At 37.2% G+C, this 24,171-nt stretch overlaps 1 protein-coding gene across 2 annotated transcripts in view; it reads right to left on the reverse strand.

Annotated features, from left to right (window-relative positions):
• LOC306849186 (CREB-binding protein-like) overlaps positions 1 to 23,413 on the reverse strand; it is a 72,890-nt gene extending 49,477 nt beyond the window's left edge. The window contains exons 1-2 of one of the 2 annotated variants that reach the window (XM_079384044.1): positions 22,564 to 23,413; positions 2,097 to 2,737 (exon numbers count right to left, since the gene is read on the reverse strand). In XM_079384044.1, coding sequence (XP_079240170.1) covers positions 2,097 to 2,737; positions 22,564 to 22,651 — 729 coding nt within the window. In that variant the 5' untranslated portion in view covers positions 22,652 to 23,413. The remainder of the gene's footprint in view (positions 1 to 2,096; positions 2,738 to 22,563) is intronic. The other variant, XM_079384043.1, reaches the window with a different exon arrangement.
• Positions 23,414 to 24,171: the final 758 nt, after the last annotated feature.

A 24,171-nucleotide genomic window follows, 5' to 3' on the forward strand; every position in this document is an offset into this window, starting at 1 on the left:
TGAAAATGTGAAGTTGCAATTCAGTTTATGTAACTTTAGTGAAATTGCTAAACCTAAAGTAAATAAAATAGCCTAAAATGATCCTACAGTGTTGCTGCACATGCTTTTAGATAATACAAATAATAATGGAAAATGATTATCTTAGAATAGAAGATATGCTGTCTCTCGTGTCACAAATTATCAATAGTTAAGTATGTGGTTTTGAAGAAGATGCTTTTATTTTCTTTCTCTGTTTTGACTGTCTCATTTGGACTTGGAGTTGACTTGGACTCGAACCTCTTTGGACTTGGTCTTGACTCGGACTCGATAGTCCTGGTCTTGGACTTGTCTTCGACTCGACAAAGGTGGACTTGACTACAGCCTATTGTGTACTGGAAACCGCTATATTAAGCCGCTCCTAAAGCGCTACCTCATAGCAGAGAATGAATTTGCCTTTCCAATAAGCCTTTCTTGTATGGTCAGATCAATGCAAATATCGACCATTGTTTTCAAGCAGCAAACACAGTTGTAAATGAGAAGGTTAATGTGCCTTCTAAAAATCTAAACAATTAGACAGTAATATTTTTCGTTTTAATTTAATATAATAATTTATGCTTGATTTATCCCTTTTCATAAAAATGAAAGGCTGAAATGCTGTTGTATAAGATTTTTTGTTTTTGTGAAAACCTGTATCTGAACTGTAAATCATGTAATTTTATGGCTTAATACTGTATGTTACCATAGACATTGTCCAACCCCGCTTATACGGTGTTAATTTTACTTGTGCAGCTCTTAAAATGGGTATTGTAAATAGTGAAATCAAATTCCTTCCTTCATATTTGTTGATATTTGTGTACTGAAAATATTTTTGATTAATGATTAGACTCCTATCTGACTTTCTATATATAAAAAAAAAAAAAAAAAGAAAAAAAAGTTTTTTTTATTTGGGCTAGTTACATTTTCGGGCTACCAAAATCTGAAGAGTACCTGCCCGAAGGGCTACCTGGGATTTAGAAATTCTGCGAGCCCTAACCTACTATGTGTTTAGTGCTCCAGCCAGAAACCATTTAGTTTTATTCATTTGTTTGGAATTGTGCAATTGTAAAAACAGGGAGAACTTACAGTGCTTTCATGATCTTAATGAAACTACATGAGCAGCAGAGCAGAATAATGAAACAGTTCACCCAAACATGAAAATTTACTCAGACATTTGTTTAGAACTGTTTTCGCTTGCTTGATCTGTGCAGATTTCTCTCCTAATTCAGACGAAAGAGAAAGCAATATTACAAACATGTCTCGTATTTTAGTTAAAATATCTTAATGAATTAATGATGGTTTCATTAACTGATGGACAGGAGTGGTGTGAATTACTGTGATGTTTTTATCAGCTTTTTGGACTCTCATTCTGACGGCACCCATTCACTGCAGTGGGTGAGGGTGTGTAAATTTTTAGCAAATTTTAATTTTTGGGTGAACTATTCCTTTAAACATGACCGATACGACACACAACACAACTATTGTAACTGAGCACCATTGCAATATTATCTAAAGCAAACAACAAACAAATGCTAACAGCAATCATCTGCAGTACAATGTTTCAGACAGAATTTCCAAATGACCAGTTAAAATCCTATTTTTTTTCTATGAACTACCTTTATTTGTACAAAGAAGTTTCTATTATCCATCTCTTACTCTCCCACATTCAATTATACATATAAGGGTTGAAAATATCCATCATAAATGACAGCATGTCACAGATGCGGTCCATACACCAACAAGCTGAAGATTTCACAATTTCCTGTCACTTTAAGGCTTTGATACTTGAGAAGGAAAATGGCAAAACAACTAAGTGAACAGTCATGCAACAAGCATTAAACCTTCCAAAAACCAAGAAACAAACATGAGAAACACGTGAAAGAAAGAAACACGAGTTTCTTACTCCGCCAATTGTAGTGGAAATAACAGGTTGAAACTGAAACTGCACGTACACGAAACAGGTCGAAACTGAAACAATTTGTTTATCTGTATTCGTGTTAGCTTGCCTAATCATTACACCCAACCACACTGAACATTTTTAGGACGCAAGACATAAAAAACAGCAATTTAAGGCGACTTACCTTGTTCATGTTTCCCGCTTGCTGGGGATTGATAGTATTGTGTGCCCCCATCTGTGGTGCACCCTGTGTAAGTGTCTCCGCCAATGCACTTCCAGAAACGCTGACCCCTTGCCCAGCACCCGGTGCTGCCTGCATGGCCTGACCCTGGTACTGCATCCCCGGAGCTGCCCTGCCTCTTCCGGCCGGCCCCATCACACCATTCATCATCTGCCCCTGCTGAGCCATGCTCTGCCCCATGAGTCCATGAGTCTGGTTGTTATTGTTCAGCATGGCCGGGTTGAAACCTGCATTAAGGCCCATACCCGGACTGTTGTTGCCCTGACCAGTAGGGTTGCCGACTGGCTTTGGGGGTTGGGTCTGGTGACCGGGTGAGCCCTGGCCCATGGGACTCTTCCCCAAGGCACCCAGTTGGCCACCCATTCCAGACTGAGGGCTGAGGTTTCCAGCCAGACCAGAGCCGCTCCCTGCCTGCAGGAGCTGGGACAGCTGCTTGTGCTTGGCAGCAGCGTCCGGGACGTTGCCCCCCATCCGGCTCCCCACCCCTCCGTCTCCATTAGAGGGCATGGGCATCAGCCCCAGGTCTCCATTGGGTATCAACTCATCTGGAAGATCGTTTTCCAAGTCAAACAAGGACACAAAGTCTATAAAAAGAGAGGGAAAAGAGTTATCAGTTTGGTACAAAAAAAGCCAGTTGGATTGATACTACATTGACTGTTGGGCCACAAAGGGATAATTCATAAGTACTCAACAGTACTTTTTTTTTTTTTTTGCTTTGAAATAGTTTGTGAAGAGTAAATTGTGTGTTTGTCTCCATTGATATGATTATAGATGGTGATAAATTTGATATGTAATGCAATTTATTATCAACGGGTTACCCAGCTATCCAAACAATAGCTTTGGCTCATATCAGTTAACTTTTCACTGACCATCTTTATTCTTGTTAATGAAATCAAAGTTTTGACTAATAAAAGGTCACCCTTTGCACACACACACTCAACTTTGTGTTTTGGTTTGAGAGCTGCATGAGGAAGTCGACACTGTTGTAATGTCTCCTTATTCTCAGTGGGAAGCGCTCAGATTCATGGCTAAAAATAAGAATCACTCCAGCCGCTTATCAGTTAGTCCTTGTACACCCCTAGTAGGGCTGGGCGATAAATCAATTTTATCGATTAACTCGAATGTGTAGTTTATGTCGACTTGTTTGAATGAAAATCGGTTTTTCAAAAAAAAAAAAAAAAGACGTACTATAGAACTCCAATAAATACGAGATGGGAGATAAATATCAATACTTTCTCTCGCAGTTATATCATTAGGTAATCATACTGTATATAAAATTGCGGGCATCATGGAGCATGGCAATTATCTGCACCTCAGTATTGTAGTACATTATAAAACCGTACGCAATAACGTATTGAGTGTAAATTATAGTTTTAATTATTATAAGACATTATACTATTGCATGTGCATTCTCCTGGTCGGTCTTTAAGGTCTTCTGACCTGGACCTTCTAACTATTCCTAGAACACGTCTTAAGACAAAATGTGATCGTGTTTTGTATGCTGTGGCTCCAAGGCTCTGGAACTCTCTCCCTCTAACACTTAGAACAATGGGCTCTGTAGACTCTTTTAAAAGACACCTAAAGACGCACCTCTTTGGACAAGTTTTTAATTAACAGTACAGTTTGGCTCTTAATAAATTTCTGAGATATTCGGCCTCTAATGTGTTGTTTTTATGTTTTTATTTTATTTTTGATTGAATGCATGTTTGATTTGTTTTACTGATAGTGCTGTAAAGCACTTTGTGACTCCTTGTCTGTGAAAGGTGCTGTATATATATATACACATTTTATTTACTTAATTCAAATTATTAAATGGATACCACCTTATTGGGACAATAAAGCCCTCCCTACACCTGCCCTAACCCTACTCAATACTTTTATTTTCAACTTTTTGATTATTTCCTTCATTTTTTTATTGAAAATAAATGCCTTTCCGATGCGATATGAGATTTGAAAAGGGAGAAAAAAAGTTTGGTAAAAGGCGGGCTTGAATTCGGGTCGATCGCATCAAAAAGCATGCGCCTTACCAAATAAACCACTGAAATTGATGCTGTATGGGCGTCGTTTTGTTGACTGGTGAGTTAGTGTAAATAGCCTTTGCCAACAAGGTGGGTTATTTGCACTTAAGTGTAAATAGACACTCCGTAAAGTTAGAACTTGTTTTGAACAATTTCTTTGTCATCTGCAAATTGATTTTAAGTAGGGGGGGGGGGGGGGGGATCGATTTAAATCATAGATCGGATTTTTTGTGAAAAAATCTGATTTTTTTTTAGGCTATAAAATGGCTATAAAAACCACCAATTCATAAAAATATAAAAAAAAATGAGTTTTAATCATTAAAAAAAATTGTTTTAAATTACGGTAAAAACACTCAAGGTACTCAGATTGAGAAAAATGTGCACGTGTACAAAGACCAACATTTAAAACATGGTCCAGATCACATTTACTGACAACACAATCAAAGCACAAAATGCATTCTGTATTCATAAAAAAAAAATCTGACTGAAAATGCATGCCCTATAAAGCACTTGGAAAAAAAAAATCTGGATTGATCACACTAGTCATAAACAATAGTTTACTGGTAATGAATGAGATAAAAGGTGCATGTGAATGTGGTTTGAAGGCGCTCCTTAAAAACCTGCTTATAAAACTTTTATAATGCTACTTTTTTATAATGCAAATGCAGAATCTATTGGCGACTTTATTACTATGTAGCCTTCAGTGAATAAGTGCATAAAGGTTGAGTTCACTCAAAAATTTAAATTCTGTCATCAAATACTCATCTGATGTTTTTCCAATCTCAAAAGACTTTCACTCACATTCGAAGCACAAATAAAGGTATTTTATATGAATCCTCAGATTTCAGTCCCTCAGTTGAAAGTCCATAATGCAACCAAAACTTTGATGCTTTGCATGGATGAATGAAAGTTTTATAGGTTTGTAACAACATAGGGGGAGTATTTGATGCCTCTTTTTTGGATAAACTAACCCTTTAAATATTCAATAGTGCAGGAATCACATGGACCACTTTTATAAATGGAAATACAGAGTTGCCAGGACAATCAAGGACAATCAAGGAGATTTCATAAAATTCAAGGGAAAGTCATGTATAACAACAGGAGGGCAAGTAAATGACGGTTTTCATTTTTGGGGTACGCAAACTAAAATGTAATATCAGTCATCATATTAACTGTAAATATCATGTCAGCCCAAATATCAGGTCCTCATCTTTGCGTTTCCGCAAAAGCACTATGTGGTTGAATCCAGGCAGTTGCTCACACGGCATCAGATCTCATCTGCCTTGCGATGTTCTCCCCAAAGCATCCTTCCCAAATCAGTCATGCTTCAGCCAAGACATTAAACCACGCAGCGATCCGTCTGCCTGAAGCTGGTGGAGGGCAGTGTTTACACACTTGGCTATGTTTGTATGTATACTAATGCAAACACGGCTGGAATAAAAGCGCACCCACGGCTGCCACACACTCACAATAACAAGAGGAGGAACACCCAGCTGGCAAACAACACACCCACTGGAAACGTCTCCGACAACAATAAATGGCAAAAAAAAAAAAAAAAAAAGACCACAGAGACTTAACACAAACCCACAAATTAGCATGCATACTAGAGGACACGTGCATGTGGTGCCATTCTCACACCAGCTGTCCACATTGCAGTCAATGTGCTACACTGCAGAGTAGTGTGCACTTATAAGTGAGGTTAACACTAGTGATCGACCGATATTGATTTTTTTTATAACCGATACCAATTATTTGCATGTTTATGTGCCCGATAACCGATATGCAGAACCGATATTTATTTACTGTTATAAAGTAAATAAATGACTGCGTGAAGCAAGTCCATACTTCACTTTGGTTTTTCTTCCTTTCAGTCATCTTAACAAAAAATGTTTTGAGAATTAGCAGTCTTTCATACAGGGCTCTAGACTCATTCTTCCCACTGATCTCACTTTTGCGACTAACTTTCTCAGTTGGTCGCACGAGCACAATTTGGTTGCAATTTGTTTTTGCACATTTGAATATTTTATTAATCAATGCATGCTGATGAACTTTTATCATAGTTTATAGTTATATGGTAACGAAAGTGTTCAACATTCAGTCCTTTTTCATCGGTATTGTGATTTAAATTTTGTGAACAGGAATTCCTTTTTCCGTGCGCTTTCACTTTCAAATTCGCGATCTTGGTGTCACATTTTACAAGAAAAGATAATTGTCTGTTTTGCTTATATCTAAACACCTTTCACTTTTTAAGACTAAAACAAAAGATGGATTCAATGTTATTCTTAATTAAAAAGCACAACAACAATAAAACAGTACGTTGACAATAGGGCTGTATACCTTGGAGAACCTGGCGATACGATACATACCTCGATACACAGGTCACGATTCGATACGTACCTCGATACAGAGCTGTCTCGATACGATTTGATACAATGTGACACGATTCGATACGATTCAATAAAAATACATGGGCCAGAGCCAATTAGTTAATGCTGAACACATTTACTCAACAAACAGAACTCTGCATTTTTCTTCAATTTAATGAAGACAAAAGTGCATTATAACAAAGTGCATTTTGCTTAAATATTTGCAACTTTAAGTGCTCTGATTAATTGTACACAAATTGTATTAATCTGGAAATTACCACAAGTCAACATTTAACTTTCCAAGCGTACAGTCTGAGCTCACACAAGCACAAAATCTTCTTATTACTCTTAACTTCTAATTAAATCTTCTTATAATTCTTTTTTGTGACACCATGTACTGCCATAACATATTTCACTATGAAATCACTTAAATGCTACATCTTGCTTTAACATTTTCCATGAGTTTTTTTAAACTCGCGGGCGCCGCTGCGCCCCCTAATGGCTGGGCGGAGTATCGATACTAAGGGCTAGAATGTCGATACTATATCTTTTTTTATTATATCGGTATGTATCTAAGAATCGATATTTTGAGCACACCCCTAGTTGACAATGACAAACTAGCTTACATAACATTTATTAACAAAAACGAATAAGACGAGGCACAGGACACATCACATGCTGTATTATATACTGAGTATATTACAGAATGTTTAGCAAACTCTGAGGAAGCAAATAAATATTAATATTTATTTTTTTTTAATTAAGGAAAGCCTCCATAGCATAACGTGAGGTAAACAGCAAAGATAACAAGCTTCTCAAAACGAAAACAAAAAGAAAAGTAAAACTAAACTGGCGGTAGCTGACAGGACTTGCATGTTTTTTTCTACAAGAACACCACCATGTTCACCTTCTCTGGTTTAAGAAGCGGTCTTTTACTTTCGTTTGAAAACAAAATCCTCCGTTGCGCTCCACCCGCGACGCGCACCTTCGCGCTCGTGCTGGCGCGGCGAGTATAAACCAGGCTCTACCCACGAAGCACTCGAGTTGAAAGCGCCTTTCTTCACGTGATCCGTGAAATCTGACTCCTGCTATAATGTGCAGCGGCTGGCAGCGCGCGCTGTATGAAGCAGACGCTTTGGAGCAGCGCAGACCTGGCACTCGTACAAATGCGACCACGTCAAATTTTAACAAGCAAAAAATTACCATTTTGGTCGCAGTCTAGAGCCCTGTCATGTTAAATTTAATCTTCGTATTACAACAATAAAAAACATTTTATTTAGAAAAAGCTTTAGCAGCAACACTATAATATTAGCAGTAAGCAAAATAAACGTAGAATGTCTAATGTTTTCAAATGGAGAAAATAAATAAAGGACAGGAGTCATATCAACTTCATTTTTAACTAGTTTTAGTAGGTTTATAAGCTGTTTAATAGGCTAAAGAGTGAAGAATAATTAACTGGATAATGTTAATTCACGGAATAATATTCTCTGGAATATAACAAGCATTGTCTTTTATTGCATTTCTCAACTGGCATGCTCTAAATTATGCTGCTGACAGCGCGGTTTATCTATGCATTTACACAGAACTATAGGCTACTCAAACTGCGATCGATTGCAGAGAATTTCCATAGAGTTGTATTAATTTAGATGTTTATAAACGAAATAATGGTTATATAGTAAGTGTTAATACAATTTAGGGTGCTTCAAAAAAGTGAATCTTGTTAAAAGTTACATGCAGTGGCCGAGCTGAGTATTTCTTGAGCATCAACCGCTGAGTGAACTGCAATATGAAAGCGGCTTCACGAGACTAATGATGAGCATATAGACAACAGAGAGAGAATTAAATTCAATGCTTTTATTTCCAACATGCAATCATTCATGACTGTATTATTTAATTCATGCAAAGTTACGTCTTTATTGGGAGAGGACTTGACGGATTATCTACGTGACTCCGACTTCACGAGACTAATAGACCACAGAGAGAGAACTGAATTCAGCGCTTTTATTTCCAACATGCTCTAATTCATGGCTGTGTTATTTCAGGCAAAGTTATATCTTTATAGGGACAGGGCTTGACAGAGTATCTTATTTATCATATTTCTTAGAGCCAAGTTGCATAAACTATATATCAGGCATTTATTTAATTAATCTAATTTGTGCATTAACCTGTTAACCTTCACCCCCATTTGTGGCCTCGCAGGTGAAAATAACCTACCTAAATTAAAATGGTAACAGTTTGTGACAAAGTGTGCTTACACAAACAAATTAGGTATCTTTGGAAAGAAGACACTCTGGGCTTTACTATCCATCATCCAGAGTTGATAATGCTCAAAAAGATAAAAAGTTATAGGCACTGACGTGCCTTGAAAAATATTTTTCCACACTGAATGTTTTTTTATTTCATATACAAATACATGAAATAAGTCCTGGAGCAATCCAGAAAAGTAATGGATCGAAAGACATGCGTCTCATGAGTTCATATTTCAAATTTGAAGAAGATACCATGAAAAATTAGATTCCTGCAATATTTTTTCTGAAACTATTTATAGTCCCCCCCACCCCCCTGTTTGAGGAAAAATAACCACCAAATGGATAGCAGAATTATACAAGCTATTTTAGTCATTATACATGTTCCTGCATAGTTTTTCAATTATAAAATAATAGACAGATTTATTTGAGCACTAAAAAATACAAAAATAATTATTTGAGTAATAAAGGAAAAAAAATAGAAAAAAAATGCTTTATAGTATATACTGAAGTATTCTTCGTTATTCGTTATTACAATGATAAATATCACTGCCAGACGTGAAGTGATATTGCCAGACATGGTCATAGAGTCAGTAAACACACGCTGATGTGCTTCCATTCAGATGATGATCATACAGATGGGCCATATAATCAATAATAGCTGATCAATGAATCACAATGATAGCCGTCATAGAGTCGGTAATAAACACGCTGATGTGCGTCCATACATATTATAATCATGCAGACACGGCCACATTCCCCACACAATACACACACACACATATAAAAAATGTAGAAGAAAAAAAAAAAACAGTTTTTTATGGATAAAGCAGATCGCTAAGTTACGCCCCGCTCAGATGACAGTTGCGTCACTGCCGGCAGGAGGGAGCGCCAAATTCAAATAATCTATATTCCGCTTTTGAGACTTTTTTTTCCGTAGACGGTCTCATTATGTTTGTAAAACCGTATGCTGCAACACCGTGTTGTTTTTTTACCACCAAGACGCTGTTTTTGAGGGTAATTTATTCCATAACGGACGCGAACAATAACTCTGTGAAGAAATGAAACGTAAACAAAGGAATATTCATCCTTATTACAACGTTATTGTTTCGCTGGACTAAAAGTGCTCACTGGGATGTTGTTCTGTGGACCCTTACCTCTCTAACTAAACTGGGATTTCAGCAGTGGACGCGTTTGTGGCTCGTTATTACAATGATAAAGGTACGTACTGCTTTTTTACTCTGCGTGTTTGGATGTGTACTGCTTACACAAATGTAGCAAATACATTCCTTATAAGCTTTCCATCGAAAAACAGCGATCTGTCGTCGATGCTTGAGGCTTAGACCCTCAGAATGATATATAGTTTGTCAAGATTAACTTTGTCCCGTTTCATTTATTCTATTAGAAAACAATGACACATGCAAACAAAGAGCGTTCAGTGCGAGGTCGCTCTGGTGAACGGTAACAGGTTAATGACTGTAATATTAAATAGTTTACTAACTACAGCAAATCAAGTACCTGCACGCAGTTGTTGTCTCGTCTCCCCTCAGACGCACTGCAATTGCAATCCTGCGCGCAATTCTCAAAACGTGTTTATCGGGGAATCCAATATTACAAAACCGATATCCGATCATGGAAAAATGCTTAAATATCGGTAAATCGATATATCGGTCGATCTCTAGTTAACACATGGGCCGATTATTAACAAGCCTTCAGCGTCTCATCTACAATGCAAAAACTGATTTTTCAAAGTTGTAAATAAAGCAAACTACTGGAGTACCTTTTACAATAAAATACTATTCCAGTCTACTTCGAAATTTCAAATCTAATGTGTTATTTGCCATTTCTTTGTAATTATTTGTGAAATTTACTAACAATTTCTGAACGGTAGTTGTTTCAAAGTAAATCCTAAACCAGATTTATTTTTCAGTGTATGACTTCTCTTGCAACACACACACACACACACAAAAAAGCTTGTTTTGGAAATTATAAGATTTCACCCACACCGTGATTTAATAAGTCCAGCATCATAACATGCTAAAAATAGGGCTGGGTATCGAGTTCGATCATTTGTAGGCACAGACCGAATAGCCTCAATACCACAGAGTATCGAAAAACGTCCTGTCGTTCGGTACCAAATTTCGATACCTAAGGGGTTAATCTCATCAACATCAGTGAGGCAATAAGCATACGAGCCATTCGAAAGCGTATGGAGCAGTCTGCTCACTACATCGCGCGGTTTCTTTTACTACACACACAGACTGAAGCATACGTGACGCTCGATTTCAGCGTCTGCCGTCTAAATGAGGACATAAACGCATGAACAACAGCTCTAGAACTGCTGAGAGTCACTCCATGAACATTTTACCATTTGATCCGAGTAAAACTAGCGTCATATCATATACACACAGAACTGTAAAGGTATTCACGGCAACCCATCAAAAGTTCGGTTTAACTTGGAAGACACTGCGGCAGAAATATATTATTATTGTTCAGCTGAGTGTACATACTGCTACTACTAGGCTACTTAAGTTGTTCCAAACTAGGCTTGCTGTGATAGATGGTGTTGATCGTTTTACCGGTGTGAAACCCCTCACAATCGTTTTGATTTTTTTATAGCAAAAGAAATCATTTAGTTCAGTTAGAGACACTACAATTAAAAATTGAATGTGGCTGCTCAATGCCATGTGCTAAACGACAGTCTTTTTTTATATATATTCCTGTTTATTTAATTGTTTTGACACTGTTTGCTGATTTTTACTTTATTTAAAATGTAATTTATTATATTTAACCTGTTAACCTTCGCCCCCCATTGTGGGCCTCACAGGTGAAAATAACCTACCTAAATTAAAACGGTAACAGTTCCTGACAAAGTGTGCTACACAAACAAATTAGGTATCTTTGGAAAGAAGACACTCTGGGCTTTACTATCCATCATCCAGAGTTGATAATGCTCAAAAAGATAAAAAGTTATAGACACTGACGAGCCTTAAAATATTTTTCCACACTGAATGTTTTTTTATTTCATATACAAATACATGAAATAAGTCCTGGAGCAATCCAGAAAAGTAATGGGTTGAAAGCCACGTGTCTCATGAGTTTATATTTCAAATTTGAAGATGATGCCATGAAAAATTAGATTCCTGCAATATTTTTTCTGAAACTATTTATAGTCCCCCCACCCCCCTGTTTGAGGAAAAATAACCACCAAATGGATTGCAGAATTATACAAGCTATTTTAGTAATTATACATGTTCCTGCATAGTTTTTCAATTATAAAATAATAGACAGAATTTTAGACATCATATAAGTGATTTATTTGAGCAATAAAAAATACAATAATAAAAAAGGAAAAAAATAGAAAAACATTGCTTTGTATATAGTATGTATACTGAAGTATTCTGATTGCCAGACATGAAGTGATATTGGCAGACATGGTCATAGAGTCAGTAATCACACGCTGATGTGCATCCATACAGATGGTCCATATAATCAATAATAACTGATCATTGAATCACAATGATAGCCGTCAGAGTCAGTAATAAACACGCTGATGTGCGTCCATACATATGATAATCATGCAGATACGGCCACATTCCCCACACAATACACACACACACATAAAAAATGTTGAAGAAAAAAAAAAAAAGTTTTTTTTTAATGGAAAAAGCAGATCGCTAAGTTACGCCCCGCTCAGATGACAGCTGCGTCACAGCGTGCGTCAGAGCTGGCAGGAGAGAGCGCCAAATTCAAATAAAACTATATTCCGCTTATCTGAGACTTTTTTTCCCGTGGACGGTCTCATTATGTTTGTAAAACCGTATGCTACAACAGTGTTGTTTTTTTTACCACCAAGACGCTGTTTTTGAGCGTAATTTATTCCATGACGGACGCGAACAATAACTCTCCCAAAGAAATTAAATGTAAACAGAGGAATATTCATCCTTATTACAACGTTATTGTTTCGCTGGACTAAAAGTGCTCGCTGGGATGTTGTTCTGTGGACCCTTACCTCTCTAACTAAACTGGGATTTCAGCAGTCTGTGACTCGTTATTACAATGATAAAGGTACGTACTGCTTTTTTATTCTGCATGTTTTGATGTGTACTGCTTACACAAATGTAGCAAATACATTCCTTATAAGCTTTCCATCGAAAAACAGCGATCTGTCGGCGATGCTTGAGGCTTAGACCTTCAGAATGATATATAGTTTATCAAGATTAACTTTGTCCCGTTTCATTTATTCTATTAGAAAACAAAGACACATGCAAACAAAGAGCGTTCAGTGCGCCGTCGCTCTGGCAAAGATTAACATCAAGGTTTATGCCATGCCTCGAAGCTTTCTTATTCCTTTTGCTAATAAACGTTCCACATTTTGTAGGCTATTCATTTGGTTCCACAGTGTTGCTCAGTAATTATTTTCAGTATTGTATACCCATTTAAACTTTGTGCAAGTTATTTGCTATTAGGGCTGGGTATCGAGTTTGATACTTTTTAAGCACCGACCGAATAGCCTCAATACATCAAGTATCGAAAAACGTCTTGTTCGCTATCAGTCTTCGATACCTAAAGGGTTAATCTCATCAACATCAGTGAGCCAATAAGCCTGCAGCACTAGGTGTGTTCGACTTGAAGCGGTGCCGTGCAACACAGATCAATCAGTGTTTGATATCCGCAAGAGTGATTCGAAAGCATGCGGAGCAGTCTGCTCCCTATAGCTCTTGCGATACTGTAATACACCAGTCTGCACAGTCGAACACACCTACTAGCTTACACACCGGTTACACACATGTGAGGCTGCAGTGTGAAAGTGTCCCAATCCCCATATGACGCTTTTCCACTGCGTGGTACGACTCGGCTCGGTTCAGAACGGCACGGCTCAGTTCGGCTCCATTTGTGTTTCCACTGCAGTTTAGTACCGCTTTTAGAGTGGGCGGGATTATTCACGTGTCGTTATAGTTGCGCTGCCTCTACTGCCATGACTCCTGAAAAACTTTATAATTCCACGTCGCTCCATCAAGCTCTCGCTGGATCCGCTCCTCGGCTATCAAAGAGAGGGACATCTGTACTTCCTCAGACAACGAAACAGCCATTTTTGGTTGTTAAAAAAGGTGTGCCCATTCAAAACAGTTGCGTTCGATTAGGGCTGCACAATTATGACAAAGATCATAATTGTTTATTATGAGATTGTAATTGCAATTATTAATAACGATTATTTTGAACAGATTTTTGCTTTTCTATAGCATTGAGCCACAAATGTCAATTGTACATTGGTTTTTACCTATTTCTTTGTTTCTTTAAACAAAGAAACAGGTAAAATTATGCATGGTATAATGTTATACTAAAATAAAAAAAATACAAAATGGTTTACTAAAGCTCTATACATTTCATTTACAATTAAACAGACGAAATTTCAAATTACAGTAACATTTTACAATACAATTTATATTATCAGGGCTCCAGACTAACATTCGAGAGCAGTTGCACCAGAACATGTAATATTACAAGTTTTGTCTCTTAGAAATGCACATTAACAGGAGCTTGAGATGGGATGCAGATGTACATTTGACAGTACCATTGTGAAAACTGTAACAGCCTCATCTTTTATACATAACCAAAAGTAAAGCATCTCATTACCATGGTAAAAAAAGTAGCCTAACTATATGGTTTTTATGGTGTTTACATTGAAAAACAGTAGCCTAAAGACACTGTCAATTACAAATCCACATCAACTGATAGAATAATTAACAAAATGTAATTATATTCCATTACTCCTTTAACATATTTAGTATATTAATAATATAATACTCAAGAATATCCTACTTTTCAGCCACCGTACCATTAGTAGTTACCATTAGTGTTACAGTAAAACTATGGTAAATGTGGGTGATTTGTGGATTGAAACGTCTTATAACTGGATCGTTGTTGCACTGTTTCTGATGCTTTCTCCATCAGTGTTGATGAGAATAACGGCTCCGATTTATTTGGCTTTAAACCAGTTTAAATTAAAGAGACGTGATTTGTTCTGGAGAGCTCTGCGCTGAACTCGAGTGCTTCTTACTGGATTTCACAGTGTTGTTTAGCGCGTGATCGCGACTGGTCACTGTAATAAATGCTTACTTGCGCTGCGCTGTTTTGAGGCAAGCGGATAAAAGGGCAGTGTGGCGCGCAGTTCAAACGAGTACCGCTAATTTGTTCCGCTTTTGACACATTTGTCGTTTAACATATATATCATGCACAACAGAGTGACAACAATTATCAGTTAGACAAAATGTCTTTTATCCAGTGTGTTCGAGTTTGTTAAACCCCGCGCTGCAAACACCAAGCACACAGAATAATGCAAGTGGGCATTTTTAATTGTTTATTTTTGTAATCTCGGCTTTGAACGATTATGTAATCGTGGCATCCATAATCGTAATTGCGATTAGAAATTCGATTAATTGTGCAGGCCTACGGTCGATCCTTCGCTGACTGTGCTGATTTAAATCTAGCGGGTCTGTTATGTCTCGTGCCGCAAGTTCAATGACGCAGGCAGAAACGATTCTCTCCGGCCAATCAGTGATCAGCAGAATTTACACGTTTTGGTAACGGTACGGCTCGCTTGGAACCTCAGCCGAGGTGGTACTAAAAAAAAAGTACCAGGTACTGTACCCTGTGGTACCCCCAAAGTGTGGCGTACTGAACTGTACCGTGCCGTACTATGCAGTGGGAAAGCACCAAAGATGTAAGGCTACATTTCCACTGGTGCGTTTTTGTTTTAAAATGAAAACGACCCTCGTCCATAGGCATTTCCACTGCATTTCAGAAAAGATCTCCGTCCATTTTACACGACCAAAAGTGCGAAATTACATGACCATTCTTGCACACTGTAGCATCATAAGACAATAAATAAGATTCATATTCTGCTTTTCCTCAAAACTCTGTTTAAACCACCATCAAGTGCTTGTAATAACTTCCGACTGCTGTGTGTTTTGGCCATGTAATGTTGCTGAAATATGTCATTTCCTCCAAGTCAGAACAGCGATCGTGAAAGAGAGAACATAGGTAGACAGCACTGGAAGCAGCAAATGCTCATCAGTAAATCAGTGGAAAATGAATAGAAATGAGGATTCTGTCTGAGCTATGAACACGCACTAGTGTAGCCTAACAGATGTGTAAACTGAAAACTATTTGAACTTTATTAAAACTATTAAAACAAATTTATTGTGTTGGTTACATTTTGTGTCACTGTGCAGTGGCTCAGGAGATGAGTCTTTGAGTCTGTAAAAACATCAAGCTGAAAAATTAAACCAAATTTTTATGTTTTTGTAATATTTATGTAATATTGTTAAAACGGATTTCATAAAATTGGTATCAAAAAAAAAAGTATCGTTCAGGAACCGGTATCTAAGTCAAGGTATCGGTATAGAAAATATTTGAACGATACCCAGCCCTATTTGTTATTTGCTATTAGGCATAGCCTATAATATGCATTATTCCTTTTGTTAATAAAAGTTCTATGATTTCTATATAGGCTAAGTGAGTTTGACGTTATATTTTGTTGTTGCTTGAATTGCATTCATGCAATTGACGCCAAATTCTAATTCAAAAGTGAAAGTAAAACACGCACAGAACTTTTGAGCTATTAAAAAGCGAAGGAAAGCGAGGAAAAGAGGGAACATCCCACCCCACGGTGATACTGGTATTATCAGTGTTGTCGCATGTTGAATAACTGGTGGGAAAATTTCCTCACTGTTACAACCCTATTCCAAAACCCATAAGACCTTCGTTCATCTTTGGAACACAATTAAGGTATTTTTGATTATATCCAAGAGCTTTCTAACCCTGTACAGACAGCAATGGAACTGAAATGTTCCCAGTCCGAGAAACGTAGTAAGGACATCGTTAAAACGGTCCATGTGACATCAGTGGTTCAACTTCAATTTTACGAAGCTACAAGAATACTTTGTGTATCGTGTACATGCGTTGTTTACGTGTACAGGTACTCTCGATAATGGCTCAGATGTGATTTAAGCCCGGCTCACACTGTGCGATTTTGGCCACGATTTGGTCGTCTGAGACAAATTTTGAAAATCCTAAAAGATTCCTATAATCCTAGGCTAAAATCGGTTGTCTAGATCGCTGGTTTGACATGTTCACCGACAGCCGATTAATGGCCGTTGCGATCAATTTTTTCCTCCGATTAAATTCTGGCAGTGTCAGAAGATTTCAGACACTTTCCTGCAGTGTGACATCTCCTACGACAACCGTCAAACCAAGAACCAATAGGAGCACTGAACTTGATGACGCAATTAGCGTGACAACTTCAAACCATTCGTTATTTGTAAAAACAATATATGTACAAAGTAAAGTTTACTTAAAGTTTACATTTACATTTTACATTTATTCATTTAGCTGACGCTTTTATCCAAAGCGACTTACAATTGCTATATATGTCAGAGGTCGCACGCCTCTGGAGCAACTAGGGGTTAAGTGTCTTGCTCAGGGACACATTGGTGTCTCACAGTGGATTCGAACCCGGGTCTCTCACACCAAAGGCATGTGTCTTATCCACTGCGCCATCACCAACCCACAAGTTTATTTATTAAGGGGCAGGCTGTTTAAACTCGAATAACAAAATTACCTCAAGTTCGCTCTGTAGAACTGGAAGTCCATAAAGTCCTCTTTTGCCCAACCATGACTTGCTCCACACACGTCGTCTTTTTCGTTTTTTTTTTTTTTAACATCAAGGCATGTAATTAATAAAACTAACGCTACACGTTGCTGTTGTTTGCTAGCTACCATTATAGCGAGAGAACGCGGGTCACGTGTTGATGACGTAAAACTCCAGACAAGTCTTCGAGTACGTCCGTTTTAGTAAAAAACAAAAAAAAAACAAAAAAAGTACGTCCGTTTTTGTCGCGTCTTGACTGTTGTACAGTCTGACATTGACAACTGAGATCCTACAGTCTGACATGGGGATCATGTTTGTACAGTGTGACAAGCAACAATCGCAAAAGACTATTAAAAATCGCACAGTGTGAGCCCGGCTTTAGAGGAGAAAAATTGTTGAATGAAGTCTTTTTCTTTGCACATGAAAAGTATTCTCGCAGCTTTGTAAAATTATTGTCAAACCACTGATGTCACATGGACCATTTTACTGATGTCCTTGTTTCGTTTCTGGACATGGGAACGTTACATTTACATTGCTGTCTATGGAGGGTAAGAAAGCTCTCAGATTTCATCAAAAATATCTTATTTTGTAATCCAAAGATGAACAAAGGTCTTATTGGTTTAGAACGACATGAGGGTGAGTAATTATGGCAATTTTAATTTTTGGGTGAACTATCCCTTTAATGAATCATTATTTATAGCATACCGCCCAACCAATAAATCGCAATAATCTGTGTTCCGCTACTTTTGATATGAAAAAGTCTAAGCTTTCAAATTCTGTTAAGTTTATTACAAAACTCTAGCAATGAACACTGTTTGGCACTCTTTAATTTGATGTGACAGATTGCTGCAGCCTCAGCAGAAGCAGCAGCGTGAAGCCCATGTGAACAGATCCTCTCTTCCGCTTTACTATTAGTTACTTCACAAAATGAACATGAATGAACATCAGAAGGTGTTGAAAGAAAAAATGCAATTTAGCAAAATGTGTCATGTCTTATGTCGCTCAATCAGTGTTTCAACAGCTTGTAAACTGTCGAGTAACCTTGTTAACCTTAAAAAATCCATTCAACAACCTTGAACTCAATTTGTTAAAAAAAATTAACTATAGAAAGAAGCTAAATATTATACTGTAGGGGTGTGCGATATTGAAAAAAAAACTACCTTTAATAAAGCTTTTTTTTTCCTAAAAGTGTACATCTTTTGAGTCAAATTGTTACATTTAATCAGTCAATTAAGATAATACACATTTAGACTGTTACCAAACAAACGAAACCAGTATCATCTAAATTCATCTTTGCAGAAGTTGCATCTGAAGTGGCATTTAGATGTATTTACACACTATTTGATGCAGCTCAGAGGGACATGGAGTGCTTTAACCAGTTATAAATGCATAATTTTGACATTTTAAACCTAAAACACTGAATACTGATATTTTAAATTATTTTAACAATGAAAATAGACTTTAAATGTGAAATTAAAACCACCAGTAGGTGGCAGAAAGTCACTGGTAATAAGCGAGTCATTGCCACTGAATCAAATAATTTAACGGTTGATTCATTCAGGAACGAAACACCATCAAAACAGTGCTGTAGCTGTTTGGAATTATTTTTTGTCGGTGAAATAGAGCAAAAACAGGCAATATGGTGTCTAAAACGTAAGTCTCTTAATATTAACTTATTGTTTATTAAACTGTTGTATAAAATCAATATCACATTTGTAATCACGCTTATTTTGAAGAAAAAAAATGGCACTCTTCATGTGATTTTAACTATATGAAACGTAAATATACATTTTCTGCCCCATATCTTGAATTTTGCAATCATTCTTAATGCATTTTAATAGACTGAATCATGCAGTGAAAGAACACACTAAATGCACACGTGCACCGTTTAACCCGCTTCATCGCCACATAGGCTAATGTATGCGTGCACGCCGTAGGTGTTTTGTTTGGTTTTTGCTAAATACTCGATATTGTCAAATTGCACATCGTTAAAACAACAATTACGGTGTTATCACAGACGATATATAATCGCACACCCCTATTATACTTTATTACATATTTATATTTTTACTTCACTTGTTCTTCAAAATTTAAAGGGATAGTTCACCCAAAAATGAAAATTTACTTTTAAGGGTGTGTAAATCATGGGATAATTTTCATTTTTGGATGAACCGTCCTTTTAATGCATGTTTGAATTAAATTTAATTTATGATAAAAACTGCCTTGTGTGCAAATTTAAAATGTTTACAAATCACCTTAAAATAGTAATGTACAAACTGACAGGATTTATTGTAACTTTTCCTGCATTAGTAGAGAGATTATTTCTTTTACATGTACTGCATCTGATTGCCAAATTAATCAGTACAGAATCGAGATCAAAACCAATTGTGCCCTGTTAGCAACTGTCCACGACTCCACTCTAGCATTACGATTACGGCTTTTGCAGAGCAAACACCACTTACATCAGATTTAGAAAATGGCTAGTATTGTGTCAAATAAACTTCATAGTGCACTTAAAGTTGCATGTTAATCCAAAAACATGGGAGGAATTAGGGAGACAGGAAACAACGGATCTCTCCATGCTGAGCTGTGGAATTTCCTGATGTGAGTCTTAAGTTATGCTCTTAAACAAAATGCTACTTTCTGCAACAAAAAACATGCTGCTTCACAAGAAACCCAATAGGATGTCCCCTGAAATCCTAACCAGAATGCATGCTACATTCGGCTTACTAAAACAAGACTACTGAAATTACTAAACGTGTCTTCATTTTTCTAGTGCCTACCATTAGGCTACATTTTAAACAATTTCACATTTGAAAAAGAAATCATCTGGAGAATGAGCAATGCTTGTCTGTGCAAAACTCACTGCTATGATGCTATCAAGTGGGTGGCTGCTCCTATAAACAATGACTAGAGAAACCATCCATTCATAATTACAGTCCTACACATCCAAACGTTGAAGCATGCCATCTAATATTTGTCTAATACAATGAACTGGTAAATCACAAAATTTTGAAGCGGTAACATGCTTAAGAAATAATTTCACATCTGCAGGATGACTTAATATTGAATGTATTATTTCATATTTCAATTAATAAATTGACAAAAATATTATGCGTAAATATTAACATACTAAAAATCTAAAACTAAATTAAAATGCTTAATCAAGATGCAGCCTAAACTGAAATCATATTTCTTGGAGGCTTTGAATATGAATAACAGGGGCCTTCGAGTCCAAAAGGTTGCGAATCACTGCTCTAGTCTCTGCCCAAGTAATATTCAGCTGAGTGAAACCTCAACAGCTGGTGCATGAAGACTAGCAAGCGAAATGAGGATGAGAAGAAAACTTCTGCTTTCCTCGAGACTGATGTCAATTGTCATTGTGCTGATTATTAGCAGCCCTCACAGAAATCCGCTTCGGGAGATGCTTATTAGCCACATCTATATGAATAACTTAAAGATCTCACTCAAAAGAGCATGTGAAGATAAATATCAGAATCAGTGTCGTTCCATATGAATACGATCACATTCAGCAGGTAAATGGCTTCAAAAGTCACTATCAGTTCAAGTGAGTAAAAAAAAAAAAAATAAACATTCTCCACCATCTTTCTTACGTAGAGTTGATTATATCTTATAAAGACATTGTGATAGCAAAAAAATTACATTTTTACATTCAACGCAAACATTTGCTGCACATATTAAAGTGCACAGATTTGTTGTATACACACTAATTCAACGCATCCCTGCTTGCAGACTAAACTTCACATCCTGGAAATAAGAGCTTTTGCTGGTTATGCTGTTGTGCTGACAAGAACAATCACTTTCTGATGGACTGTAAGATTATCATATAGACCAGGTTTTGGGGAAAAGTCATACCTGAACCCAGTTTTGAGAGGATTCTTATGGGACAGGTTAAGTGTCTGAACCTGAACCTGCTTTGACCTGACAGGACAGGTGAGAGATAGGGAGCAACAAGAAGTCATTTTGACCAACATATTTTACCGATATTCACACTTAACAACTGTCAATTGGTTATCGTTTCTTTAAATGACAGGTTTGCCGATTAAATGCGACCAAAAAAAAAAAAAAAAAAAAATCACCCAACGAGTATATACATACATACATGTAGTATATAAACAGAATATATACTACAAAACAATTATAAGTTACTCATTCTTAAATTAAAATGTTGCTTAATTAAAAACAAGATTTTTTTTACCATTTAGATCGCAAAACAACTTGTAAACAACGAGAGTATTTTATTAATAAAATAGTTATAATATATATTTATATTGTTGTCCAACAATCATCTAGTTATTTATCATCAAAATTTTAGATATATGAATAATTTTGGATTTTAGAAATAAAACAGTTCTGCATTTTTTAGCAGAAAAGTAACATGACATCTAGAATGTATTGCACAGATATTATCGCATTTCAACCTAATCAGTTATTTAATACCAAATCTATTAATGTGGAACCATTTGACATTTACACAAAAGCACCCAACAAACAATTCTGAATTGTAAAATATGTAAAAACAACTTAATCTTTCAGAAATAATTATTTCTTTATTTTTGAAAAACAGATAGCTTAATCCTATTAGAACAAAGATAAAATATATATACGTATATTTTACACACACACATATATACTTACAATCATATAGATAGAATCTAAGCTACCTATTTTTCAAAAATAGAGAATTATTGTTTAAACATTTTCGTTCTGCATATCAGTTCTCAGAAACGAAACATAAAAAGACTAGATATGGGCCATAAAACTGAAGCACGATTGGTTCGCACGCTAGCAAGACCTGGACCCGGTCTGTAGGGGTTTGAGATGGACAACCGAGCGTCTTTCCTGAACTGATCGGTTTCTGGTGGGACAGGTGAGGGGTTTCCGACGTTGAGACTTACCTGGTTTCTTACAGGTCAGGTGAGATCGCTACCTGAACCCTGCCTGAGAGATTTCTCCTCAAACACGTGATAGTTTTACCTGGTCTAAAGTGTTTCTGAGCGAGCGTGTTACACATCAAACAGAAGACCTGGGCTATGCGAGGATCTGATCTGGATTTCAGACGGGAGAGGCTCTCAGATTTGACAGGTGTGATCGGCAGCATCTTACCTGGAGTGTCGGAGGAGGACAGCGCAGGTGAGTTGAGTTTGGGCCGCTTTGCGCTGGAGGGACCCATATCCAGTAGATTATCAGCCATCGTGCTCTCTCGCTTCACAAAAAAAACACGTCAAAGCAATAAATGCGTCTTCCAATAGCCCGGGAGGGGGGACAAAATGAAATAAATCAAATCAAGCCTCGGGTTTTTCTATTATTATTCAGCGATCAGGGGCCAATAATTAACAGATGGGGTTCAAACGCGACTCAACAGCGCCCCGCTCCGCCACCGCCATTCACCCCATGATAATCCAACACCCAAAACCCGCATAATTAACCTTAATGATCACCCCAAACCCCACGGAAATACATTATATCATCGTTAAAACCGAAAAACAAACGACGAGGGGAGAAAAATCATCAATCCCGGTTCCTTCAAGTGGCTCTGTTCAAAAAGGCTGTTTTCTGCGAATAAAAATAAAGACCTTCAAGCTCCATGTCCAGCCCGAAGCGAATAATCTGGAAAGTCCGGAAATATAAATGAAAAATGAGAGCAAATAATTGTATTTTAATATAGGCGAGTGGCACAGGAGCGCCGCTCGCGCTGAAGGGGGAAATCAGATATACGGGGGTTTTCCAGCCGACCACAAAAACGGCACCATTACGCTAATATTCGGCACAAAGATCCGCGATTCGGCCCGAAGCTTGTCTTTTCCGTCGCAGGGAAGCTATTTGGGCCGGTTCCGATGGAGCCGGGTGCGTTAAAAATAATATAATGCTCTCCCGAAATCCTGACGCTCATCCGCGACAAGATGGCGGCTGTTGATTCCTTCGATACAAAAAGTTTTTTTTCTTTTCCAGGCAGACTGTGGAGGGGGAGGGGCTGCGCGGCCACGCCCCTTACGCAAACGCGTACGTCACGCGGTCGTAACCAAAACAGCCGCTAGGGGGCGTGGTTTACAAGTAAATGGCCTGGATGTAGTAGTAGAACGGGTCGGTTTTGAGCGTCGTCCCCTTACAAAAGTGTACCATCATGCGAACAAATACCACAGTTAGTACACCTCTTTATTAAAATTCAATGAAAGCATTGTTTGAAAGAGATCTGTGCTAGGATTTTTCAGTGTAGTACTGCAGTAAAACTTGGTAGACCGCAACTAAACTACCATGATACATTAACCATGTCACTTTTGTAAATACAGCTGTATGTATACAAAAGATGTGCTTAATAAGAATACAAGTAATATTCATCCCAAAATGAAACTTGTGTGGTGGTGTGTGTGCCGGATATTGCTACTGTGAACAGGCATTGAAATTTTATAAATCAACTGACAGATGCAGACTTTAACACTGCATTATTGGCTTTCCCTTTTCATCCATTATCTTTGATGTAACAGTATGGCAACATGCATTGATGTAAATAATACAAAAATGAATTATATGTCAACACACATGCATATGCAATGCATATGTACAAAAACACTTTATACAAATGAATACAGATTGAGTTTATAAATGAAGAAACCGAGAGAAACGACATTCTTGAATAAATACGCTCTTTGGCAAGAAGTCCCAGTGTGTGATATTTCTATTAAAACACACATTTTTTGTGTCAAATTTTACATA

Source organism: Barbus barbus (assembly GCF_936440315.1).
Source record: "Barbus barbus genome assembly, chromosome: 3".
NCBI lineage: Eukaryota > Metazoa > Chordata > Actinopteri > Cypriniformes > Cyprinidae > Barbus > Barbus barbus.